Source organism: Drosophila subpulchrella, chromosome X (assembly GCF_014743375.2).
Source record: "Drosophila subpulchrella strain 33 F10 #4 breed RU33 chromosome X, RU_Dsub_v1.1 Primary Assembly, whole genome shotgun sequence".
NCBI lineage: Eukaryota > Metazoa > Arthropoda > Insecta > Diptera > Drosophilidae > Drosophila > Drosophila subpulchrella.
In genome coordinates this window covers 12,293,810-12,311,931 of record NC_050613.1, presented here as the reverse complement: position 1 = coordinate 12,311,931, position 18,122 = coordinate 12,293,810, and the positions used below count along the sequence as shown (strand labels likewise).

At 37.0% G+C, this 18,122-nt stretch overlaps 2 protein-coding genes across 8 annotated transcripts in view; both read right to left on the bottom strand.

Moving 5' to 3' along the window:
• LOC119556170 (serine/arginine repetitive matrix protein 1) overlaps positions 1 to 18,122 on the bottom strand; it is a 94,826-nt gene that overhangs the window by 60,098 nt on the left and 16,606 nt on the right. The window lies entirely within an intron of this gene.
• On the bottom strand, positions 14,691 to 15,419 carry LOC119556171. The gene is made up of 2 exons (XM_037868091.1): positions 15,322 to 15,419; positions 14,691 to 15,269 (listed from the first exon to the last, which is right to left on the bottom strand). Exons 1-2 carry the CDS (start codon positions 15,340 to 15,342, stop codon positions 14,799 to 14,801), a joined length of 492 nt encoding a protein of 163 aa, XP_037724019.1. The 5' UTR covers positions 15,343 to 15,419; the 3' UTR covers positions 14,691 to 14,798.

Sequence of the window (18,122 nt, the reverse complement as noted above, 5' to 3'; positions counted from 1 at the left end):
TTGATCCTTTTGCGGAAATTAAAAATATTTGCTCTGCCGTCCGTCGGTTTTTGCACTCTGCTTGTTTTTAATAATTTTTGTATTATTTATTTTTCATTGGCATTGCGGTCGGGCCCCGGACAGGTGGCCATAAATATGTTTAATGAATCGCACAAATTGAAAAACCGAACACCGTTGACAAGAATCTGGAGGGGGGTGTTCCGCCAGAAAGAAATAGGCAAACAAATAAATTAACAAAAATGGCACTCCTTGCACACAGAACTAAATCATTCATTGAGTAGTACATATAGCCGGGTGTCGGCCATGGGTCGTGCAATTAAATTTATGAAACTCCAATCAATAATTCAATACCAGCTCTCCGACCGCAGCTCCAACTAAAACTTGCCTTGTAGGCAAACAAGTAATATACATAGAAAAGAGTTTATAAAAATAGTGAGGCTATATCCCTGTCAATTATAAACAGAATTTGGCAAAGAGAAATGAAATTGGCTGCCAAAACGATTGAACTTAATAAGTTCTTCAATATCAATGGTGAAGTGCAAACAAATATATAGACAATCAATTCGAGATAGGATTCTACCAAGGCAGCTTACTACAGATTTAAGACAATATTTGTGGTTTTAGCAATTTAAACATGATTTAAAAAAAAAAGTAGGTAAATAATATCAAATTTTGAATATTCTTTCCCAATTTGTATTGTTTTTAGCCAAAGCCATGTCATTTTTTGCGTACAACTAGCTGTTTCTAACCAATTTTGGCTAGAGAACGTATAATATTTTCCAGAATTAACACTCGGCCAACATGTAGAGCCTTAATTGAATTTCTGTCTCTCTCAAAGTTTATTTTTTCTGTCTCTGTTTTTGCATAAAGCCCGTTGATGGATAGATGGTCTCAGATCGAAGAAGGATGCGAGGAGTGGGAGGATACACAGCAAGAAATATATTGGGGTTTCGGAATAAAATATTTTTATTTATTTGTGTGGAACAGAAACTTTATGTTTGGATGAATAAAGTTTTATAATCCTTTATAACTGTATTTAAATATATGTATATTAATATTTCTACCAGGTTTCGAAATATCTATTCTTAAGGGTGATCTATAATCATTACCTTTTAATAAGTGTGGTAATTTTGTTTTGATTTTTTATGAAGTCTTCACTTTTGAAATATGGAGTCCTTGAAGTTATAGATACTTTTCTTTATGTGTGAGTGTAAGCCCGACAAGCAAGTTGGCAGCTTGGCCCAGTTAAATGGCCTGCCAACATATGGCCATTAATTGCCAGCAACTGACCAGCGACTGACCCGCCCCTCTTAACCCTCTGATGGTGCCACGCCCCCTTTCAGTCCGTATCTCTAAGATACTTTCAACCGTTGGCGTTGACTTGATTGAGTTGCCAGTAGGCCAGACGGCCTAGACAATATTTTATGGAGAGATAAAGTCTGGGAGATGGAAGAATTGGAAGTCACATAGAGCAATGTAAATACTATTTTCTTTTTTTGTGCAGAAAGAGAAATGAGAAAGGCTGTCTGTGTGCCATTTTTTTTTTTTTTGGTTTAAAAAAATGGCACTACTGCGGTTTTTTATGTGGCCGCACATAAAATATACCATGTAGCAAGGTCAACGCTTCAAGGGGGGGAGGTTAAGGGTGGTACAAGTGGGCGGCTGGGTGACCTAGTTGGTAGGCGTGGCCGGGCTTTCAATGGAGCCATAAAAAATAGTTACGTCCACTTTGAATTATTCACCAGCAGGTGGGCCAAATCAATTTGAAAATAGGTTTTTTATCCATGCCTTTCGCTCCCTTAGGGGGTCCAAAATGACAGGGTGGCCGCACTCGCCAAAAAGCGTTAATTGATGGTGATAAGGGATTTAGGGTTGCCAGGAGTTGATAATACTTTAAGACCCTATAAAATGTAGGAATTTAATGGGGACATTCTTTAAAAGGTAAGCTTGATCAAAAATAAGTTCATAGACGAAAATGGGAAAATATTAGGGTCCCCTAATTTTCTATTATGCAAATCCCCAGTAATTTTGTTTATTGTTGATTAATTATTATAAATTTTTAAATTTTTCAAAACAACAATAAGCCCTACCTTACCTTTTCCCCTTCTTACCCTGTAATAAAAGTAAGTATGAAATCAAATTGAAAACCCATTGGCCTGGAAATAATTTCGCTTGGGTTTCTGCTGTTTTAATTTGTTGGCCCCATTTGGCACTTACATCTCACACACACACACACATAACCATTAACCCATTGCCGCTTTGTTGGAAACTTTGCTGCATTTTCCCCCCCATAATTGAACCAACCAATTAATAAATGCTTTCACATTGGCCCAACTCCGATTTCTTTTTGCTCAGCTTTATGCTCCGCTGATTTTGCAGCAGTTGCATTAAAAGCGAATGAATATGGCTGAAAGGAACAAGTATAATATCTTTATTACAGCATAATTAAAAGTAAATTTTTTTTATATATTTTAATTTACTCTCGCTCTTTCTTTATCATTTCCACGGCCACTCCACAGAGTTATTTTACTCATTAAGTTAATGCGAAAAAAAAGGTGGCAAAAGGTGTGGGGGAGGCCAGATGAAGGTGAATGAAGGTGGATTAAGAGCGCTTCAAGAGGTCAACTGGCTGCGCCCCGCGGATTCCAAGTATTGGGGAAAAGGTGTTCGCAAAAAAGGGAGAAAACCAGAGTAAAAACGTACTTTAATTAATGTAATGTAATGAAGCTTATGACAATAAATAATTATCTGCTGTGGCATGAAAATCGATTGAAAAATCGAATTAAGTCATTGAATTGTTTACATTAATAATAAGGGACTTATATTTTTTAACTATGCTAAGAATATTGCTTGTACTTTAGTAGGTACAGAAAAAAATTAGTATATGGTTATTTTATATTATAATTCCTTTTTTGAATGTTAATATGCTATTTTACTCGAAAAGCGCGTCTGCAATTCGTTGTGCTCCATTTACCTTCGAGAAGCTACGCTAGAAATTTGATTACGTGTACGTATGTGGCATTAACTCCCCGAAATAATAATTGATGAGGGTGGACGCTGGTGACCCATTACCTTTCAAGGGATGGATCCAATGGGGGTGGAGTGCTACTGACGCACACGCAACATCACCAGAAGTTTTATTTATAGCAGCTTCCCCTTCAGGAACAAAAACAGAAACGAAAAATAGAAATAAAGCCGACAAAGTTGCCATGGATCTGTCGAGGACAATGGAAATGTTAGCCGTGGCTATACAGAAAAAAAAAACGAAAAAGGAAAACACACAGATACACGATACACAGAAAGTGATATATATCTAGTTATGTATGTGAAAGCAAACAAAATCAAACTTCGCAGTCGGAATTTATTGAATTATTGAGCAGCGCACCATTCACCACTCGTTTTATTTCCCATCGAAGCGAAATTTGTGAATTTAAAGGATATAGATACCCAGTGAATGGTGTAATTAGGTATCTATACAAACGGCGAGCGAAAGTGAATTTTAGATCAACCCTTTTGGCCTCTAACGAAGCTTTCGCCTCGTGGCCAAAACCCAATTAAAATGCAGTTAACAGAGATTGCCTGGCTTCATTTGGCCTGATAATGTTTCTGGCCACTGGCTAAATTTAAAGGATATATAATTAGAAGAATCTGCATGTTCTCTTATTAAACGAGCTAATTTAGAGCCAAGGGTAGTTATATGCTTTACTATAATACTTAATTCTCTTCAGGTATTTTCAGTATCGTTATTCTTTTCATTAAAAACTAGAGGAAATAGAATATAAAAAATTGCCTTTGTTATTATTCCAATACTTAAATGGTAGAATAGTAATCATGGCTTGTAACTTTTGTACGAAACGAAATTTATTGAAAGTGAATAACAAAACAATTTATACAAAATTTCTTAAAAGTATGCTATGCCTTGTTTGAATGGTAAGACTGGAAATAAAATCTTTTTAGTTGACATCTACAATCAAACACTTTTAATTTTAAGAAAACTTAGAGTATTAAGGTTTCTACAAATATCTTTTTCAATTTTTCATTATGATACCTCAACTTTTTGAAGAAAATCCCTGGTGTTTGCTGGAAAATTAGCAAATGTCTTGCCGCCTGTTAATTACCAAGATAAAATAGGAACAATAAGCAGGGTAAAGCTTCAGTTTTATTGTCCCTCAGGAACCAAGGACAACAGTCAACAGTTACAGTCTGCGTTTAAGCCCCAGATAGGACAATACGATGGCGAAATGAATAAGGCAATGGGTGCGAGATGAATTGCTGGAAAAGATACTGCGAAAAGGATACAAGAAGGCAAGGACCAGGAAGCTGGGAGCAAGAATCACAAGCTGGCCACTGAGGAGCTTTGATAATAACTACAAAGTCCACTCTGCAACCATGGAAAACGGACAAAGGACATTGGTTTATGGCGTCGGCGAATGTATCTGTATCTGCGAGATACGCGCCCTGCAACATATTGTGTAGTTTTACAACTCTCCTTGGCTTGGCATTAAGTTTGTTTTCCCTTTGGGTGAACAAAAATACTGGGCATGCTCATTTCTTCAGTAAAAGAATAAAGGTAAAATTCTAAAATAAATATTAATAACATAAACACTTTTTAAAACTCTTAAGTTGGTTATCTTAATGGAAAAAAAAATATCAAGTGAGATGCCTTATATTGATCCTTTTTACCCTACCCATCACGGAGTACATCTATGCATCCTGTTCTTGAATGTATGTATCTTTTTAGCTGTTGTATCTTTTTGTGAGCCGTCAACATTGACGACAGATTGACGCCTTGTTGTGCGTAAGTGTGTGCCTGTGTGTGTGAACTGAATTTCCCCTCAGAGCCATTTCCTATTTTTATACCCGTTACTCGTAGAGTAAAAGGGTATACTAGATTCGTCGGAAAGTATGTAACAGGCAGAAGGATGCGTTTCCGACCCCATAAAGTTATATATTCTTGATCAGGATCACTAGCCGAGTCGATCTAGCCATGTCCGTCTGAACGCTGAGATCTCGGAAACTATGAGAGTTAGGCTATTGAGATTTGGCGTGCAGATTGAGCTTCTTACGCAGCGGAAGTTTGTTTCAGTAGAGTGCCACGCCCACTCTAACGCCCACAAACCGCCAAAAACTGTGACTCCTACAGTTTTGATGCGAGAATAAAAATTTTAACTGAAATGTATTGTTCTCATCAATACCTATCGATTGAACCAAAAAAAAGTTTTCCACGCCAACTTTTACGCCCACAAACTTCAAAAAATCGTAAATTTGAACGTGGATATCTCGGAAACTATCAAAGATAGAGAAATGGGATTTCAGATTTAGATTCCGTAGGCTTGAGCGCAGCGCAAGTTTGTTACGCGAATATGCCACGCCCACTCTAACGCCCACAAACCGCCTAAGCCTGTGGCGCCCACAATTTTCATGCTAGATAAAAAATTGTAACTGAAATGTATTGGTCTCGTCAATACCTATCGATTGATCCAAAAAAAAACTTTTCCACGCCCACTCTAACGCCCATAACGCTTAGATCTGTCTACCGCCGGTAGGTGGCGCATTTCAATCTCGCAGCAAAGCTTGCGTATCTCCCTTTCCCTTTGGTTCCTTCAGCTGAGTAACGGGTATCTGATAGTCGAGGCACTCGACTATAGCGTTCTTCCTTGTTAGAATTGCCTTCATTTGCCATTCCTGCTTTTTGTCGTACATTTTTTTTTTCTCCTTTCGGCCCGGACAATGCCCGGGCAAGGATCTCAGACATAACCTGAATTTTTAATTTAACTGCCCAGTTTTTATTTGCGTATGTGGCCTATAAAAAGGGCTTGGAGAGAAAAAGGGAAAGGTAAAATTGTGCCCAGTTGGTTGGGCTTTAAGTTATCTTACTAACTAGAAATTTAAGCAATTTAGTTCGGGTTCTTAGAGTTTGCCAGCTCCAGAATTAAGCAATTTTAGTGCAAAGGGACTTCGCTAGATGCATCTCTTATTTGGAGCACTCAATGTCAGATTTTCCACATGCACACCCAGCTACAAATGCAGCTTGTATCTGAGCGCTGTCTGCATATTAAAACGCTGTCAAAATTGCACGGCTAAGTGTCATTTCATTTGGCATGACTTTCTCTCTCTCTCTCTCTCTGTCTCTTTCCAACCTTCCATTACCCGTCCCTTTCTAATTTCTGGCCATCAGCTGCAGAACTCACACATATTACCCCTAATTACCGCGGCCCGAAAAGCTCAGTTCCTGAACCCAAAAATTCCGATAGCTCGATTTGATCGCCTGACAATTTTGCGGCTGGAAAACTGACAGTTTCTGGTTTCTAATTTTCCCGCCGCTTTTAGGCATTTACCGATTAAACGTAACTATTCCGAATTTGAAAGGGCAGGCATTTTAAATGCATTTGCAAATTTTCGGCTGTAATTACGCATTAAGGCCATATAATATGCTTCCAAAAGCAGTGCACAATCATTTATTTTAGGTATTTAAATATCTAAATATTTTCAATTTATTAAATGCTTGAATTTTTTTTGTATATATATAACTTTACTAACTAAAGATATTTTCCATTAATTTCCCAAAGTCTGTAAGCTGCTAGATTTTTTGGCAAAAAAATAAGCAAACAGAAAATTTCAAAGCGGAATCCATAAAACATTTTATTGAAAATTCTTTTGGCCCCTGGAGCAATGGCAGTCCTCGCTGAGCTGAAAATTAAAATTTTATTAAAATTTTTCCCCAGATCGTTTTCATTTTCTGCCGCAGAAAGTGGCAAATAATCTTGAGGTTGTGTGTGTGTGTGTGTGCTGGTGTATGAAAAGTACAAGGACTCTCTCCCAGGAATTGGCCAAGATGATGAAGAAAATGGCCAAGAGAAAGAAAAAGGCAGGGAAAAACAAAAACTGGGCTGTACTGCTCGGAATCGATTTGGAGAGCTTTTTGGGTTTGGAGCATGGAGACAGTGCGAATTCCTTTACCTTAATTAAAAAAGTTTACAATTTCTCCTGGCACTGTGACAGCCCCGCCCAACGCCCCCCTTTTCCCAACCCAGATTGTGTATGTGTGTGTGTGTGTGTGTGTGTGTTTCGTATTTGTATTTGTGTGTCACATAATAAGCCGGGAAAGTGCGTCAAAAAATCAACTGCTAAACAATGAACAGCAACTTTCCCTGTCTGCCGTTTTGCTCCTCGAAAGCCTGCGGGAATCAGCTGCCAACTTATTTATTCCTTATTTTTCTCGTTGTTTTTTATTTTATTTTGCTTGCTGTTTCTGGCGTCGGCTGGCAGAAAGTTTTAAAATAAACTTGCGTCATAAAAATTTCAAAAGTTTCGCCAAAGCCCGGGGAACAAAAAACAAAAATTTGCGTTAATTTTGAAGGCAACCAGGAACGAAATGGGGCGAAACGAACCGGAATGGAACGGAAGGGCCGGGCAAGAGGAAGAGATCCGAGCCAAAAATTTGCAACATTTGCTTTTTATGCTTAACTTTCGTCGCGCTCAAAGTTGTTCTAATAAATGTTGATACACATGAAAATAATTACAAACAGAGTAGGAAAAACCATTCAGAAAATTCATGCTATGTCCTTGGGAAAAACCCTTTTTCCCAAAATCTGTTGGGAATTTTAAACAAAATTAGTTTGAAAGCTTGCTACAAATTACAATTAGGGGTACAAATTATTATTGAAAACTTTCTCTACGTTTCGCCTTTTACATTAGAATGTAATTAAAAATAGAAATTAAAAATGAACACTTCATTAAAAACTCGTAGATAATAGCTTATTTTGAGTACTTGGAATATTTTTTAACGTTTTTATAAGTCACTTAAAAAGCCCTAGCAAAACTACCAGATAATTAATAATTTGATACATTTAAAATGTGAGTAAAAATTATTTCTACGATTGTCGAACTTTTAAGATGCCGGCAAGCTGTTGCCAGCTCCATTTTTTATTACCACTGCCGCCTGCCATCTTCATCATCGTTATGGACATTTCAACTCGTTTTCATTTTATGATCCGATTTGAAGGTCATAAAGCCAGCATTTTTGTAGGCAACAAATCCGTTAAGACTTTTTCGCCCAGTACCTTTTGCCCTTTCTGTTGCGACGACCGAAGGCTTTGTCTTGGCCAGAAAAGCGGCGCGAATGGCAAAGAAACGCATTAAAACTGATTTATTACTGCAGATAAGTTTGGATTTATATGCCAAATTCGGAACGTCTGCCCACCCACACACAATTTAACTTCGATATTCCCGAATTTCGAACGAGTTTTTCATGCCCTAATCTGTGGGAATTCGCCCCGCAGTCAAATACAAAACCTCTGGCACATTTAATTAAGATTTAACCTTTAATTACGATTTAAAAAGATTACAATGTCAAATTCACGCTATCATCTAACCGCCCATCCATTCCACCCACTCGTTCACCCACTCATTCACCCACTCTTTCACCCACACTTTCACCCACTTTATCCACGATTCCACTTTGAACCACTCCCTCATCGTCAGCTACTTTCGCTGAGAGCGTTTCTCGATACGCGACCACAGGAAGGATGTGATTACTTTCAGGGGGCTTGGGAACCCATCCATTGCATATCATTTTCTATTAGCCACACAGGGAGAAAGTAGCCCAGATACTTTGCATTTTATTGTTGTTATGGCATGTTAATTGGTATTATTTTTTGTATAGTAATTAAAAATATTTTGAATGTTACAAGCCTTTTATTAACAAAATTCTTGATGATATAAAAATTGTACAAAACATAGGATGTCTAATTTTGTATAAATATGAAACTCTTTCTCTCAGTGTAGATCTCTTGAAAATGCTCGTGGGAGCCGGGCCAAATCCCATTTCTTGCTATTTGCAGATTTTTCTCCCTTTCATCCTCCATTTCGTTCTCGCTAATTATGCAAGCAATGGGCGTAGCAAACTCAATGATGCCAGCGCATTATCGTTATCGTTATCGCAATCGTAATCGACCTTGTAATTTTCCCCAGCATAATGGAGATATTCGAGCAGATGCCAACAAAGAAAAGAAAAGAGATTGGCTGAAGTGCGGTTTGTGTGTCGTGAAGGGGATTGCCCCTTTAAATTGGTGACCCCGATGTGATGCGAATCAAGAGTAATTTATCTCACAAAACATTTTAAAATTCATGGCGTCTATGCAAAATATGTAAACATTTGGAAGGCCAATTGGCTTCCCATTAATCAGCAATTGGGAAGAAAATGGTCTACCATATAAAAATGAAAGAACATTTTTTAAAATATTTTTTAAAGAATATAAAAGCAGGGTAATAATGGTTCTTATCTTTATGAAAAATATTACATTTAATTTTCATATAGCAAACCGATTTATTAAAGTACAGAGTCTTTTAACAATGGTTGTTGCTTTAAGAAGGATAAGCTTAAATCGATTTTTAAACTGTTTGCCCCTTATTAATTACATTTTATTAGCCTACTTATAATGCAACAGCAATGTGTTGACTTTGCGAATTTAATTATAATTATGAAATTTTCATTTCATCGGCTTCGGATAAAACTTCGCTGATAAATATTAGATATCGTTGTGTAAAACTTTTCAACATTCAGTGTAAACAAAACTGAGTTTGTTCATCCTCCACAGGCTTCCTCTTCTTATTTTTCATTAAGTTTCCCCTTTTCCCCTTTTGTGGACACACACAAAAGTGTGTGTAGCTGGTCTTGTTCTCGTTGTTTTTGGTGGCATTGTTTCGCTTAGCGATATTAAGAGCTTTTGTTAGGTCCGCTAGTTTGAAGGAGCTTGCTTGTCTAACACCTCGCCTTTTCTATGCACTGATAAAAAATACGTGAAAAATTAAAAAAAAGGGGATTTACTCGTAATATATAATAACATATAACGCTAAAAAATATTATAATGATTTCTCCATCCAGAAAAAATTTGAATGAATATTTTGAGAATGAACGCTCTTGAAAACGTACTGAATGGTTCTGGAATTTTTTTTATTTCGAACGTTCTTGAAAGGAATTTCAAAGTGTTTCAGCTGTTAGAGGCGTTGGTACAATGACATTTTGTAAAAATGGACCCGAGTTCGAGTCCTCGCCCTTTTTTTATAAGATTTATAAAGGTTTTCTTCAAAACATATACAATTTTTTTTTCAAGAACTTACGTTCTTAAATTATTTGTTCTATATCTTTCTGGGGTTTGCCATAGAAGTAATAAGGCTCTTCGCTGACCAATTTTGGTGATGTTTTGTGCCCAGTGTATACATTGTCACGCCCCCTTTTCTGGCAGCAAGTGTGTGGGCGTTAATATTCATTACAATGTCAAACGCAATATCTTGGGACAAACGCAGGGACATGTTTTTGTCGTCCTTTATCTGGGCTTTCTCCCCTCCCTCGCCATTTCCGACTTTCTCCACATCCTGCCCATGCTCGGCCTGCGAACTGCCTACCCATAAGTTTATTATTTATAATCTCACTCAAGTGCGACACTTTTCTACGAGTGTGCTTACAGTTGATCCCCCCTAGCCACCCACACTCGCGCCCAACTTTTTATGTCCGCCCTTCGGCAATCAGTTTATATTTTGTATGGTTTATTAACAATTTGCGCTGGAAACAAAACAAAACAGCATAAGTTTATGTTTTATGGACAAGGGCACACAGACGCACACACGCATAGAGATCGTCCATTGGGCCTACTTTAATGACCGCCGCTGTGGCTCACAAAAATATTGTCGTATCAGCGAAAGTACATGGCAAAAAAAAAGTATTTTATTGCATTTTATTGTTGAAGACATTTTCACTTTTATGCGAGCATAAAACCCAGACAAATGGCCCATTCTGTAATTCTCCCAACAAACATTCTTTCTTTCTCCAGGCTCCAAATTGAATTACACAAACTCTATGTTCCTAAAAAAAAATAGGGAGACCTTAAGGCCATGCGAACTGCTTCTCATGATGTTCTTAAAATCATAGGTTTATTAAGGAACTTTTATCTAATTTTGTTGGGATCTTTCCATGCTTTAAATTTACTACGCTCTTAAATATGTATTTAATTATAGGTGTTTTAAACATGAATGTAATGGTTTTTTAAGTTTTGGCTTACCAAAAGTAAGCCGAAGTTGCCAATAGCTGTCAAATTATAGAATGCACTTCGTCCCTTATTTCGCAATTTTAACATTTTCAATTCAAACTGAAAATCGTACTAAGCTGATTGCAAATTTATCATCATCATATGGAAATATGTTATGTCAACATAGAAAAAGAGACATGCATGTGTGCAGTTTTATATGTTTATTTGTCTCAAATTAGTGCAGCCCTCTGCAATCAATCTGCCCATAATCTGTGAAAATTCCTTTGGCAAATGCAAGGGAATTTATGCCAACTTTATTTTAAATAAAAATGAAAAATGACTGGAAACGAAATACGACTATCCAACCAATGGAAATAGGGTTTTTCATTATTTTTCAATAAAAAGCCATCAAAGAGCTCTAAATGTAACTATTCATATGAGCTTAAAAAAAACAAATAACTATGCAGTGAAAAGCAAATTGGGAGATCGTTTTAATTAATTTAAAGGGATTTATTTAAATGGTGAACTATTATAGGGGAAATATAAAAATTCTTTAAATTAACTGCTGCATAGCCAGCTATTCGAATATACTTAAATGTTTCATTTGTACTTATTTATAAATTCTACAATTCATTAGAAATCAAAATATTCTATCAAATTCACCTCTACACAATTGTTTTTATAAAGTACGCAACATACTTCAGTCGATTGATGTACCAATTAATGTTTTCACTATTTTGCAGGTGCTTTAATTACCCCTATCGATAAATGCAAATGTAATAACACATTGCGCTTAATTGTAATTGTATACCAATCGCTAATCGTTTCAAGCCAAACTGATCGATTATTCTGAGAGGCCGTACAATTATCCTTTATAGTTAAATGCTGCAATTACTCTGATTTCTGCGGGGTTTTTTTTACAAACACCCAATGCTATCGATTAATATCTATGGGTCATTGTTGTCTGGATAACAAAGGACTACAAAGTTATCGATTTTCGATTTGTGTGTGTATGTGTGTGAGTCTCTTACATATGTGGCAGGCATTCAAATGGGGGGCAACAAATGTCGTTATTATTATATATACATATATATACACATGCAAAGGGGATGGAGTATGGGAGGGAAGAGAAAGCGGAGAAAGTGGCAGGGAGGTGAAAGAACAAATGTCAAAGAGCAACCGACGCCTGCTTGATTACCAAAAAAAAAGAAGGAAAAACTGAAAGCAGAACGAAGAAGAGCAGGGAAAGTAGACAAAGGAAGGGGTGGGGGGGGGAGGACGAGGAGGATGACAAAGGGCAATGCGCTCAGACGCCTGTTGAATGTCAAAAGTAACGGTATACAGACCTCCATTTTGCCTGCAAATGACAATGGAAGCCATAAGAATGTCGCTGTGTGGGTGAGCAAGTAAGTAAGTGAGTGGGTAGGTTAGTGTGTGTTAGTGAACTCAACGGAGTGTCGGCATTTGTTACTGAGTGTTAGTGCGGCGAGTGTGTGTGTGTGTGTGTGGGTGAGCGACAGAGTGAGAGCATTCCATTTGCCTGTGTAATGCAATTTGCTAGGCTGCCTCCACTTTCTCTTTGCTGTTCCTCCCTTTTTTTTTTTGCCTTCCCTTTTAAAGCTCTTCTGCCCAAATAACATTTTCATATTTTGGCGGGTACCTAAAAATTCTTTTAATATTCAAAAACAGATACTCTTCACTACATAATTATTATAACTGTATAAAACTCCTATTTAGATTTTGAGATTCGTTGAATAGAACCCAAAGAAGTAAAGTTGCAGCCTTTAAATACGAAATACGAGCTTATAAAATATTCTTTACGTATTTTCGGACCCCATAAAAATGTTTGGAAAAACCCTAACCTTAACCTTATCAGGGTTACCATTATTATTTTTGACACAATTTGTCGAATCAGATATCACTTTGATTTTATGCATTTTTAGAACCATTATAGAAATATAATTGTTATTCAAATAGGGACGTTTCTTTAAAGCTACTCGAAACAGGACTGTATGTTATTTTAATCAAGACAATAGAACATTCTGAGACAACAATGTTAAAGTCATTTATCTATTACCAAGAATGTTTATTTACTTCTCCACGGCATTACGTTAATTCTGTTGTGATACAATTAATAGAATCGCCAGGGTAATTCCATCTTCGATGCCTTAAAGCTTATCCTTGTTCCTTTTTCCCCCATATTATGCCTGCCAAACAGCTGTTAGCCTGTTTATGTTGGTGTACCATTCGCCTTTTGTGCTTTTTGCCATGCCACAGAACTAATTGACTTTCAATGGAGGCTGCGATCTCTCAATTACGACACATAACTTAGTTAGGCTTATGATGTATAGTACTATGTAGTACACCGCGAACACATTACCCCCACTACCTCAAAGAAAAAAGTTCGTTTTGATTATGGGCCGCAAAAAGCCCGCAAAGTAGAATGTCTTTATTCAAAAAGCCAAACTACATGACAACAACGGAGGCAGAATAACGACTGGGCAACAACAGCAGGAACGTTGACAGCGACAACGCCTGCAAATCCTCTAAGCCACAATATTTACTGTGATGGCACAGTGGGAGATGTGGGCCAACAGAAAGAAAAAGGGGGCGGCCATGGTGGGAAAATGAAAATGGGGGCGAAAAAAGGGAAAGCCACTCCTGGCGGTCAAGGCTTCGACGAGCCGCTAGATTTTCCTATGAAACAGAGGTATTTACATTTTCAACATATTTATAGTTAACAAACTTAATTAACAAACGTAATTAAATTCTGTAATAATATTTATTCACCAAATTTAAAGCTATTTTCTATTGGTAATTTATCCAATTAAAAATGTCAGCCCTTAAAATCATCGATAAGACCAAAAACAATTCTGATCACTACATTTTAGTATAAAATATATTCCGTAAATTATATGACTATATATATATAACAATACATATATATTATGACTATTATTATTGATTAATATGTGCATATTTTTCTAGTTCTTGCATATAAGTGCAGTTAACAGTGCGTATGAGTAATAAGTTATTTTTCAGACTGCTCATACGCATGGTTGTTTTTATTTCAAAATGATTTGAAACTGTTATGCGGGCTGATTTGGCGACTTATGTAAACAAAAATTAAGTAGCATGTAAGAGGATTTTTTAAATTATATTTGTTTATTTTTTTAAGCTTACAAGTTTGTCTAAAATCAGATTTTCCATACGTCCTGTTGTTACTCGAATATGCCACGCCCACTCTAACGCCCACAAACCGCCCAAGTCTGTGGCGCCCACAATTTTCATGCTAGATAAAAAATTTTAACTGAAATGTATTGGTCTCGTCAATACCTATCGATTGATTAAAAAAAAAACTTTGCCACGCCCACTCTAACGCCCACAACGCTTAAATCTGTCTACCGCCGGTAGGTGGCGCATTTGCTGCTTGCATATCTCCATTTTCCTTTGGTCCCTTTAGCTGAGTAACGGGTATCTGATAGTCGAGGTACTCGACCATAGCGTTCTTCCTTGTTTTAAATATGTTCTGTAATAGGTAGCAAGCCCTTTGTGTTTTTTTCCCTGAATTGCGTCGTACAATTTTCTTTAGAACATCTTCGACATCTTGCTAGCCATGAAATTTTTTAGGGTTATATTTTTTTAACTGTTGGTTAAAAAATATTTTTTTTGGTCTATGCAATTTAATTTTAAATACTTTAACTGTTCATGTGTACCTTTCAAAATTATTTAAACATTAAACTTTTTTTTTAGAATTTTGTTCTGGTAACATCAATGCAGGTTAAACTTGTCGGGAACTATTCTTTTTTTTGAGGGCGCCCGTGCCAGTTTGCCACTAATCTGTTTGACTTTAAAAAGTTGGCCATCGACCTCGGCGCAAGTAAAGAATTTTGTGCGCACCGGGAAACAGATATGAGAATTTCCGCAATTGCGACAGGTAATCACATGTTTAGCAGATCGAGGCTTTGTCGGCTTCTGCACCTTTCCTCTTTTGGGTGTTCTGGAATTTGACTGCGGATCGCTTGATATGTCTTGAAGCTCCGTACGAGTTGTATTACGATTTGCCATCCTTGCGCTCCTTCGAGGCGCGGAAATCGGAGCTTCTGGTTCGGGTGGTGAAGGCGGGTCTTCAACCATTTCCATAGCCTCCACAATTTCTTCGGGTGGTGGTGACATTGGTCGATCCACAGTCATATTACAAGAGTTTTCATTATTTTCCTCGGACACACAAGGCTGAAAATGCTATTTAGAAGCGTTAGAAGTCGTAGCACAATATTATTCCATCTATATCTACCGGAATTTGTTCGTCGCTCATTGTGTTTTATTACTTGTTTTCTTATTTGCTTCAGTATATGAAAATATATGTTACTCGGCCAAAAAATATAAGTGAATGTGATTTTTTCGGTTTGAATCTGGCACTCAATTTTCAATGGCTCCTATGTTTAAAAAATTTGAGAACTAGGTTGGTGAAACCTGTATTAACTTAATACTATTAAGGCTTTGTGTTTGATTTTGCAAACTTTAAGTTTACATCGTTTTTATAATCTGTTGGATAAGGTTACACTCTCAGAAAAAATAGCGTGTTAAATTAAGCATGAGCGAATTGTGTTGATCCAAGAAGGATGATATCAATCAAGTACTAAGAATTCAAGAACGAAATTAAAAATGTAATAGAATTTTAATTGAAATTTATCAGTTTGTTTCGTGTTTTTATCCCCAGTCTAAAACACCTTACAGTTTTCACGTGGGTTGGCTTCAAAAAAAAAAGAAAGGAAAAAGGCGGGAAAGCCGAGTAAGAACAACAAGGCAACAAATGATGATGGAAGGAAAGTAGAGAAAGGGATGGAGAAAGGCAGATCTGGCAACAAAGCAACAACTAAAATTGAAAGGCAGACAAATAAAAAGTGACGAGGAACATATATAAAGAGTGGGGTGGTGGAAAAGGGATGCTGAGCAACATGATAAAGGCACAAAAATCAATTTCTGTGTCAATTTTTCCCTTCTTTTTTTTAGGCGCCGCATGTGAAGCAAGACGAGGGATAAAAAGTGCGTGCGTTTTGGTAAAACAAAAATAAAAAAAAATATGTCGAGAACGTTAGGGCGAGAAAGCTGAGTGGGAAAACCAAGGCCCTGAACCGCACAAAATGCCGCTCATATTTCAAAGCCGTTTCGGGAATGTCCTTGGATTTTCCGAAGCTTTTTCTTCGGGAACCAGGAATTGTGGATAAAGGGGAAAAACACAATTAAGTGCAGCAAACGCATAAATCTTGAACACTAAATAAGTCGCCGCTGGGAGTTTCGGCCAAAAATTTTGCCATTGTTATTGATGAGCAGAGCGATAAACCTTTAAGGAACTGCAAGGTCCGTGAAGAAATTGGATATGGGTCTAGATATTTAACAAAAGGAATTAATAAATCAAACGAATTGAAAACGAAGATACTGTTAATAAAAATACTTCATAAAAAAAAACAATTATAAAATGGAACGTCTAAAACGTCTTAATGATATTTTCTTGATTTTGAAGCACAAAGGAATTTATAAATTCGAAGAATTGAAAGCGAAGATATTGTTGATAAAATACAGAATAAAAACATTTATGAAATTTAAAAAATACTAATATTATAAGCTTAATGAGATCTTTTATGGGTCAAAAAGTATTCGAAATCCACCCACAGTATTTTCCTCAACTGTAAATCAGTTTAAAAGTAATCCACATAAAAAACAACCCAACCTTTCTTAAATTTTATATTTATTTCCCACCCAAATGGAGTAATAAAATCCCCCAGATTAGAGAACAAATTCCCCGGAAAATGCAAAATCCCGCCTCCAGAGGTACATGACGACCAAGAAAATGTGGGCGCACACTGGGTGGGCGTGGCGCGTTGAGGGAAAATATTGCTGACATGCCGAAAAGCGCAAGGAAATTTACGAACGAGAGTATTTTGTGTGGTACTATCATATATTTCGTAGTCCGTATTTCGCATCTCGCATTTTGTAGTTTGATGTTGTGTAGTTTTATATTTATTGCATTGTTTACTGAGCACAACAAGGCAATGACAAGTCGGCCCATCTACTGTTGCCACGCCTCGTTTTTTGAATTTCCAGGGGGTGGGGGTGGTGGTGAAAGGGGGTGGGGGGTGGCGAAAGGGGTTGGTTGCCTTTTTCAAAGGAAAGTCACACGTTATTTATGTGAAAGTCTCGTTTTGTTGCGTGCCTTCTCATTGGATTCGATTTGACGCGAGTGCTTTGATTATTTTACAGCCTTTTTTGCTTTGATTTTTCACCCGAATTTCCCGTTACCCCCCACCCCCCCCCCCTTTTTTTGCCACCCGATTTTCCCGGGCTTTTCTTGCTTTTCTCTCGAGTGTGCGTTTTTCTGCAGTCTAGCCGGGGGAAATTTATGCCGACATCGCCTATATTTATAGACACCTTCACCTGTCTTGCCAAAAGTCACTTACGAAATTAAATTTGTTGCCGCCCATCGGCCCCTCTCTTTCTCCCTATCGATGGGACTATCTCTTTCTAAGAGATCCATTGCAACGGTATGAATATAAAAATTTGAGACTGTCAACAGATTGTACTGAACGAAAGCATTGTCAATTATTTTACTTTGCTCACTTTTCGCTTCAATCGATGGGTAATGTTGGGAAATGAAAAACGGGAAAATGCCAAAGAAAAGTGGCTTGGGGAAATGGCGCAATATGGTTAACGGTTATGTGAATGGGCAATCATAATGTACGGAAAAAAAGATTTCTTTCTTGGTTAAAAAAAGTCAATGGATTTAAAACGCCTATAAATTTTCTCCATGAAATTTAAAATCCTATCATTGAAAAAGTCAGTAATTTTTTGGTTTTATTTACAAACATAAAGTGCTAGAGAGTCCGTTGAAAAATCCTGGGAAAATAATGAATTAACTTACTTGTAATTAAGTAAAGTGTACCTTTTTATTTAAGGACCTAGTTGTATAACAAGTAAAAGCCATTACATTTTGCTTACTATAAACCAACTGAATAAAAAGTGAAGTTAACTCGCTGTAAAGTTAACGAACTTTAAGGAACTGTGATTTATAGAGAAAAGTTTTTACTTTCACTTCAT

Excerpts from the sequence above, each read along its gene's own strand:
- LOC119556171 (XM_037868091.1), bottom strand. The coding sequence starts at position 15,342 with ATGAGCGACGAACAAATTCCG. Across the intron at positions 15,270-15,321 it reads TGAGCGACGAACAAATTCCG|CATTTTCAGCCTTGTGTGTC; the intron begins GTAGATATAGAT and ends GCTTCTAAATAG.